Source organism: Ciconia boyciana, chromosome 5 (assembly GCF_034638445.1).
Source record: "Ciconia boyciana chromosome 5, ASM3463844v1, whole genome shotgun sequence".
Taxonomy (NCBI): Eukaryota; Metazoa; Chordata; class Aves; order Ciconiiformes; family Ciconiidae; genus Ciconia; species Ciconia boyciana.
In genome coordinates, this window is record NC_132938.1 from 26,843,069 (window position 1) to 26,852,005 (window position 8,937).

The 8,937-nt window shown below is 41.0% G+C and overlaps 1 protein-coding gene across 1 annotated transcript; it reads left to right on the forward strand.

Annotated features, from left to right (window-relative positions):
- Window positions 1-792: 792 nt before the first annotated feature.
- CHRNA9 (cholinergic receptor nicotinic alpha 9 subunit) lies at window positions 793-6,766 on the forward strand. Its single transcript, XM_072862243.1, has 5 exons — window positions 793-956; window positions 2,039-2,184; window positions 2,988-3,142; window positions 3,816-4,348; window positions 6,174-6,766. Exons 1-5 carry the CDS (start codon window positions 887-889, stop codon window positions 6,728-6,730), a joined length of 1,461 nt encoding a protein of 486 aa, XP_072718344.1. The 5' UTR covers window positions 793-886; the 3' UTR covers window positions 6,731-6,766.
- The last annotated feature ends 2,171 nt before the right edge of the window (window positions 6,767-8,937 follow it).

The following is an 8,937-nucleotide window of genomic DNA, read 5'->3' on the forward strand; positions in this document are numbered from 1 at the left end:
TTCATATTCATATTTCTCTCCTGTAAGTCTTCTGGCTAAATGAAGAGCTATCCAGTAACTCTGTAATTATTTGTAAAGTCTTGTCAAGTTCACCTGGGAAAAATGGTACTGTATTGGGAAATGGCATTTTATCTGCACAGTCCAATTGTGCTCCTGATGTACTGTGCTGAGTACTGGTCTCAGAGTTGTCTACACCAGTGGAAGTTCTTGTTTGCACAGTGATATTGGGCTACTGCAAATGTTGCCTGTGTTGTCCGACTTTGTAACTGCATCTCTTCCATGTGGCACCACTTTGGTAGGTGAAAACATTGTTTTGTCAGCATGGGAGTAGGTAGGCTGTGTTGTTTGTTTTTTTTTTTTTTGCTGTGTGACATATTGAATGTGTGATGTACAGTGTGACTATACCAATTAAAGTACTGAGGCAGATCACTTTTTTTGTGAGGGTCCACAGGTTCCACAGAACTAGTTCTCAGCAAGCTATTGCTGAACGACACAGTAAAATGTGGCCCACCAAAGAAATGTGAAAGGGTTCTTCATAAATTGGTCAAAATCTTATATTTGTAGTAAAAAATGCAATGGAATATAGTTTTCCTACTGATATCCCATCCGTTTGTCTTCTCCCTCAGCATTAGGTTCAGAGCAGGCAGCTCTCAGGTTACAGAGAGAGGGAGGGTTCGTCAGAGCCCCAGGCGGTGGCAGGGACAAAGACCATCGTCGCTCCAGGACTCTGACAGCTGCTGAGGGAGGACTGTGTTGCTTCTAGCAGCTCATCAGTGCCTCAGCATCTTTATGTTGTTGTGCAACTTGATTTTTTTTTTTTTTTCGTTTTGGATGGTGATAAACGTTTCCGTGCCCTTGAGTGAACAGTTTTATTTAAGGTCCAGAAATGAAGAGAAATAGCCTGTCCTCCTTTTCCATCTCTCTCTGGTTGCTGTTTACAGCAGTGATGCCTCAAGGTGAGAATATTGTTTGATAGCTAAATGTTGCATTGAGGTTTATTTTACTCAGATAGGAGCTGGTGTCCTGTTGTCTTACACGGTTGAGCTCCAGGAGTCTTTCATCTGTTTTGCTTTACTTTGTCTCACTGATGCATAGACAAAATGAATGATCACGTACAGCCAGAACTTAAATGCTTTTTGTGAAACTTTGACGTATTAGGATTTCTTTTTAATCAGGAAGGTTTGCTTTGAACTCTTATCAGTCCGGGAAGTCACTGTGAGTCACCAGAGAGTGATGTACTCCAAAGCACTTGCTTCCTACATAGTGCCAGCTGGCATTTGTGCAAGTCTTGTGAGTGTTACTGTCCTTGCCCTTTGCTTGCAGAAATGTGTGAATCTATCTAAAGGTAATACAGAGACTGCCTACAGAAACTGTGATGAACAAAACTGTGTGGAACAGCAAAAGTGTCATTTAAAACCTGAAGTTTCAGTGAATTATCCTTAGTGACTAAGTCTGGAAAGCATCTCCAAATACATGGTTTGGAAAAGGTGTTAGTGCAAGGATGTGTTCATACATCACGCAATTGCCAATTTGTGAAGAAAAGCAGCTCAGACTTCTTCCAGGTGGTAGTTAAAAAAGAAAAAGAGTGAATTCTGAAAGTAGCATGAATCTATCAGTGCTCCACTTAGGGAGATATCACAAGTCATTAGCCTGGGAGCAGGTTTGACTTCAAACTTTGCTTCTAATCTTAGCTTGGCAGATGCGTCACTGTAAGTCAATAATCTCTATGCCTATTAAAGACATCAGTAAAATAAAGGTAATGATATTTACCTTCAAAAAAGGCAGGAATCTCTGGATGCAGAGGTTTTTTTCTGTGAGTGTGAAAAGCTAGAGTTAGCTATTCATTCACTACAGGTGAATGCTGTACTTATTTGAATAGCTTCATCAGGCATACTTCTGTTTCTGCACTAAATTATATTCTACAGTATATGAATGATAAATATAGTTATAGCAAATACTACTTGAAGCTATAGAGAGAGGATATCTTCTGATACTGCTCAGTGCTTAATCTGATGTACTGAATAAATCTGTTATCTAGCTGTAGAATCAGCCAAAGGAAAATATGCTCACATGCTGTTTAATGAACTGTTTGAAGACTACTCAAATGCTTTAAGACCAGTGGAAGACACAGATAAAGTACTGAATGTCACCCTTCAGATCACATTGTCCCAAATTAAAGACATGGTGAGTAAGTGTACAGTTCTATTTTTCTAAAGATGTGCAGAAATGTACTAGCTGTAAACCTTATGCTTGGAGTAGGAAAAGCAACTTGCATTTTGTTGTGACAACTTCAGTAATGCTTCCTCACAAGGGTCATGTTCTCCAGTTCTTCATATATTCTTATCTGATTGCAACACTGAGACTTCCATTATAAGTCTGCAAACTTAGAGCTGCTGAATTGTTAAGACTTCTTTTGTAGTTAGGTGTTGGTCTTGCACCCTCCAGGCAATTTTTGCTGAGTTTTAAATAGAAAGAGCAAATGCTTTTTCTAATATGCAGTTAATTTCTACATAAACTCCCTGTTTTAGCCTCCAGTAACTTTTAAATAAATTTGGTTCAGCCAGATATACTTTTAAGGCAAAAGAAAATGTGTCTGGAAGGAGAATGGAAAAATCACTTTTGTGACTTCTGAATTACAACTTCAAGGCTTCACCAAGCTTTCAGATAATTTGTTAGGCTGAATCTGTTAGCTGTTTGGTATTCTGAAGCTTGCAAAAGGAAATTCTTAAGATACTGGGAGCCTTAGACAACTATGACTAAAGCTAGGGAGGGTGCAGGGGGAAGAAGGTTTGGACAAGCAGAAGTCCAAATAAATAAGCTCCCTGTACAGTGTGTGGGCATAGGTACCTGTCTGAAGTACTCCTGTGGCCTGTCAGCATTCTGGCCTGTTTTGGGCACTGCTTTAAAGCTATACAACAAATGCTGTCTGCATCTAAGATGTGATTTTGTCACCTTCAGCGAGAAATATTTCTACATGTTTTACGCAGGATGAAAGGAACCAAATTTTGTCAGCTTACTTATGGATTCGACAAAGCTGGTATGATGCATACCTCAAATGGGACAAAGATAAATATGATGGGCTGGATTCAATCAGGATTCCAAGCAATTTGGTTTGGAGACCAGACATTGTCCTATATAACAAGTGAGTGTGGCTGGAGAAAATCAGCTTGAATATTTGTCTGAGGGAGGGAGGGGTTTGAAGGAGGAATTGACCCACAGAGTCTGAACTTTCACCATTTCACCTTAGCCAGGGGTTGGTTTGTTTGTCTTAACATTTGTTGTTGATCATCTAAATATTTTGCATTAAAGCCATAGACAGGATTTGGCAATTGATTATGCTGCACTGCAAAGCTGTTCTGAATTTCTCTGCACTGGGAATTGAATACCCTGGTAGTCTGAAGTGCTTTCTGCTGAGGCTGCTGAAGAGCTCTGGAAGATTGTGTGTCAACAAAAAGGCAGTACACAAAGGCTGCACTCCTTGTCTGCTCTCCCAGGCCAGTAGTGACCAGCAGATTATCTTAATCTTTGAATAGATTCTTATCCTACTGTATCCTGTTTGAGGTCAAGTTTGAAGAAGCTGTGGCCAACAAATACAACCTAATTTAGCAGCACTGATGTTTGGCATTAATGGGCACTAGTACCTGTAAATAATAGTTAATAGTAAGTTCCTAATGAAATTCGGTATGTATAAATAATATGATTTCAGAAGCATGCTTTTAATTGTGTGAAGCGAGGGTCTTCCCTCCTCCCCCTTCCCTGGCCCACACATTAAGTTGTTGCCTGTTGATCTTGACTGTCACTTTTCTGTCTTTTAGGGCCGATGATGATTTTTCAGAACCAGTGAATACTAATGTTGTGTTGAGATATGATGGAAAAATCACTTGGGATGCACCTGCTATCACAAAGAGTTCATGTGTAGTGGATGTATCTTATTTTCCTTTTGACAGTCAGCAGTGCAATCTTACATTTGGGTCCTGGACCTATAATGGTAATCAGGTAGACATCATCAATTCTCTTGATAGTGGTGACCTCTCTGACTTTGTAGAAGATGTGGAATGGGAGATTCATGGTATGCCAGCGGTTAAGAACATCATCACTTATGGCTGCTGCTCTGAGCCTTATCCAGATGTGACCTTCACACTGATTTTGAAAAGGAAGTCTTCATTCTACATATTTAATCTGTTGCTGCCTTGCATTTTGATCTCTTTCCTGGCCCCACTGGGATTCTATCTCCCTGCAGACTCTGGGGAAAAAGTGTCTCTTGGTGTTACGGTTCTTCTTGCTCTGACCGTGTTCCAGCTGATGGTTGCAGAGATCATGCCTCCCTCTGAAAATGTACCTTTGATAGGTGAGCTTTACACGCTTTGTCTTTAAACGTGGCTTATTAATAGTAGGGCTTTATGTCAGGGAGGCCATATGCAATCTGTGGCTTCTGGGAAGATAAAGGTGTTGCATTCTTAAAACATAGTGAAATACATAAAATGTGCGTGGAATTTGTACAGGTATGCTGAAGCTCTTCAAAGTTATTTTGTGTTTATTTTAAATTATATATTAGCTAGCTATTTTGTATTTATTAAATATGATTAGACATTTAGAATTATTTTATCACATATTGTAATAAAGCTAGTAATGGAAAACAATTTTAGAACCAGTGTACAAAGTGTAAGCAAGGGCTGTACACACAAGGTCAGACTTTCAAGATATGTTTCTGTCAGATCCAGATGGTTGGATGGCCTGGCTGGGACACTCAGGGTTGACTTAATATCTGACAATTGTTACATTGAATTGTAATGCCTGGCAATCCATTATGCTGAATTTTAATCTACGTCTGAGAGTTCAGAAGAGCTGATGTGTAGTGAGAAGGGTTGTGTTCAGCACTGTCCCATCTGCCTTCTGCCAGGACCTGCCTGCCCCTGGCTGATCTTCCCCCTGGGACAGGAGGCTGCACGGCTGCCCTTTTGGGTTTTCTGGAGGACTAGGACACAGTTGCCTCCACACTGGCTTCTAGCTTCATTAAGATAATTCAGATCTCATTATTTTAATTCTCATTATTACTGTGTATATGAAAAACTGTATGGCTTAACTGAGACAAAACACTGGTCAATGAATAGGAAAGTTGAATGCATTTCCCACACCAGCAGCAACTATTCCTGCCCAGAATATGGGCTTGCTGTACTGGAGTACCTTCCCTACCCTCCTATCACACTGTTTAAATTAAGGAGCCAGGACCTAACCTCAGTCTGCTTTCTCTATTCTCATTCTCCCTCACAGTCCTTTCCAACCCCTTTGAAAACTGGGATCACATCACGCTTGTCTGTGGCGCATCCTGTGCCATCGATGCCAGCCCTTGCTTTTCCTGCAGAGGCTGCACAGCAGGGCTGGGAGCTGCCTCTTTGCATAGGCACAAGCCACACTAGGTTAGCGGGCCAGCTGCGTACTTCAGTTGTGAAAAGCAGTGGCTGAGGGGCACAGCTTGCATTCACTGTATTTGCTGTCTGCTCCTGGCCAGAATGAGCTTTGTCCCTGTTTGGACTAACTATGCTAAAATTTGTACAGTCTGAAGAAAATCCAGACAGCAAATCTCAACAGGCAACGGAGCCACCCTTCAGCTCTGTGCCTGGCCTCTTAGCTGTCAGCACGCTACTTGTGGACACCAGCAAGGTCTGGATATTCACTGGCCTGTGTGAATGCGAAGGCATCCGTCTGCTGGTGTGGGGTGCGTCAATAGCTCCCACAAAACATTATCATTATCACTTTTGTTAATACATCAGGAAGTGGGGTTTCTAATGTGCCATGTGAAGCCATCAACACTGGGATTTTACAGACACCAGGAAGAAAACAAGGCTCCTGATAAACATTTTTAAGCTGTTTTCTGAATGGGTGCATTTCGAGAAATTGGAGGTTTGGGCTTGCAAATATTTACCATGCTAATACAATAGTCACTTACTCATCTGACAAAGGCATGCCAGTAACAAGTATGAGGTTTTACTTTATGGCTTTAATCTTTGTTTTTAAATGGTAGATTAAGTGTGAGCAAAGTATAGAGAATCAGGGTGATTAAAAACGGGTTTCACTTGCGCTTATGGTTAGCACTATGTTGTCACATTGTTATTTCTGCATTGAAATTTTTTATTAGGGTACCATCTTTAATATGATTTTGTTTTGTGTTCCAGGAAAGTATTACATAGCAACTATGACCATGATCACAGCTTCCACTGCACTGACGATTATTATAATGAATCTCCATCACTGTGGCTCAGAAGCAAAGCCTGTTCCACAATGGGCCAGGGTGGTTATTTTGGACTACATGTCAAAAATCTTTTTTGTTTATGATGTGGGTGAAAATTGCAGAAGTCCAAAAAGAGAGAAGGAAGAAGAACGTAAGTTAGAGGGAGATGATGGGTGTCAGAGGAGGCACAAAGAGCTAAGGAGTCACCTTTCCAATAGGAATGATGACTGTCATCTCAAGGAGAAGCTCAATGGAAATTTGAATAAAAGCTATGGAGTTCATGGTGAAAATGTTAGGGAGACTGTTAACTGCTGTTCCTGTTACAAAATGCTGATTAAAAATATCGACTATATTGCTAATTGTATTCGAGACCATAAAGCAAACCGGGCCAAAGGAATTGAGTGGAAAAAAGTTGCAAAAGTGATGGACAGGTTTTTCATGTGGATTTTCTTTATCATGGTGTTTTTTATGAGCGTGCTGATCATTGGGAAAGCAGCTTAACTGAAGATGAACACATTCCCTTTGTAAATCTGAGTATACTGGGTTAGCTTGTTTTGGTGGAGCTCTGGGACAGGGGTGCTTTTGAGATCTGTCTTGCATTCTGTAACAATAAACAAATTGATTCTGTAGGCTGTGACAGTGTGTTGAGACATTGCTCAGCTGAGGGCTTTGTTAGTGACTGTTCTTGCCTTTTCGTGCGGGAGTGCAGTCCTGATGAGGTTGCTGGGTAAGTGCTCTGTGCTCCATCTTGATGTGGTGGCCACGGTGGTGGCCATGAGTGCAGGCTGAATGGGGTGGAGCATTGCAGCGATGGAGCAGACAGCCTGGCAATGAGCACCATATCCACAGGGCTGCATCTCTGCACCTTGTAACTTGACCAGCCCTTTCTCTCCCCCAGAAAAAAAAGTGTATTTGTGACATGGTGGCAGTTCCTGGAAATCATCCCTTCATGGCATTGCATTTTTTCCTTTTTTTAGCTTGTCTTCCTAACTTAACTTTTTGTTATGGCTCTTTCTGATCACTGTTCCTATCATTTCATAGGCTCTACATGTCTATCTGCTGTGCCTTTCACTTCTAATACCATTGAGCATACTGAATATGATGGTTACCTTGATATTCCTCTATCATTTCCTGCTGCTGAATATTACCCTATTGTCACCACGGCTCCAGTAAGCCAGATTCCCAGGACTTCTTCCTCACCAAGTCGGAGGGCCTCTCTTCCATTCTTTTTCTCTTGAGCCTAATAATAGGAAGGACTTCTCCTGTCCTTCCTAAATGTCTCATCCCCCTGGGCATTTGTGCAAGACGGGCCTTTAAATGCTATTTGAGACTGCTAAAAGAGGAGGCTGTGACTTTTGCCTCTGCTCATTTTATTGACCTTCACCAGTGTTCACCCCATGTGTCCCTTGTCCACTCTTACATCCTCTTTAATACTTAAACTGTTTACAGGAATGCCGAGGTCGCTCTGTGCATTACTTAGCACAAAAGCATGATCTTACAAGCTCATTAAAGTGGCGCCATAATCAACACTCCTTGCTCAACACCTTAGTACTTAGATCTATGTGAATGTGTTTGTCGCTGACGCCACCAAAAACCCCTCTTCTGTGTGTTAATTTCTGTTAGCCCTCTCAGATTAATAGAGCTCTGGAAGGTGTCTCGTAGTGACAACTAGTGAGAAGTGAGAAGCTAGTACCCCAGATGTGCCCATGGCAGATAAATTGCTTTTACAAAGCACCCTGAACTTTGAAACCATGTTATTCTAGATGCAGTGGGAGAGGCAGAATGACACTGTAATGGATCCCAGTCAAAAGTTCATGTGATAAAACTCATTTTCATAATTGTTGCAGTTAATAGGAACATACCCGCGAAGCTGTAACTTAAGAGCGAGGAGTCAAAAGAGCAAAGTGATGCAGTTGTTATGCCCAAATTTATTGGAAGAAAGGGAATTGTAATTATGATGATGATGATGTAAATGATACATTGAATTGCTAATGGCAGGTTTTCTTTTGTGTGGAATAATTAATGCTGTAAGTTTATCTGGATTCTCATACATAATGCAAGCCTTAAAGTCCAGGTTCTAATGTAAAGCTAAACTGGGTGGCTAGCCAAGAATAAACTCAATATGTGGAAAAAGTCTCGTGTGTTCCCTATATATTATCACTTCCCAGTCAACCGAGGTAACTTTGAATAGCTCCTTTAGAAGTCAAGCTGTTCACTTTCACTGTGCAGAAAAATAGTTGCACCCATTTGCCATGGAGTTCAGGGTTTGGCACTTACGCTGCCTGTTTGAGGAAACTGATTTGTTCTTTGTTGTGGAAAATAATATTGTCCCAAAAGCCTAGGGAGCAAAGTATTTAGAGATAAGGGTAAAACATTCAGAACATGAGTCCTCAGCATGGAAAATAGATGAGCAGAGGTTAGTCCAAGGCTTATGGGTGGCATAAAGAAAGAAGAGTTACTGTTCACTGTCTCTTCCAATATAGGAACTGGGTACATTAAATATACATAGTGTGTGACAGTAGAGGAGTCTGTACAATGTGAGAAGGCTGAGGAACTCCTTGCAACAGGATTTGTGAATGCGGAAAGATTAAGTGGATTTAAAGAGTTGGGGGAAAAACATGGAAGACAAATGTATCAGCATACTACTAAATACAGTCATGAAGTGTTGAAAGGTGGAGCAATATTTTAGGGATTCATGACTGTATGTT

Bases quoted from the DNA above. Each gene is read 5' to 3' on its own strand.
- CHRNA9 (XM_072862243.1), top strand. From the start codon at position 887: ATGAAGAGAAATAGCCTGTCCTCCTTTTCCATCTCTCTCTGGTTGCTG. The intron at 957-2,038 runs GTGAGAATATTG...TCTGTTATCTAG, and splicing joins TACAGCAGTGATGCCTCAAG to CTGTAGAATCAGCCAAAGGA. The intron at 4,349-6,173 runs GTGAGCTTTACA...TTTGTGTTCCAG, and splicing joins TGAAAATGTACCTTTGATAG to GAAAGTATTACATAGCAACT.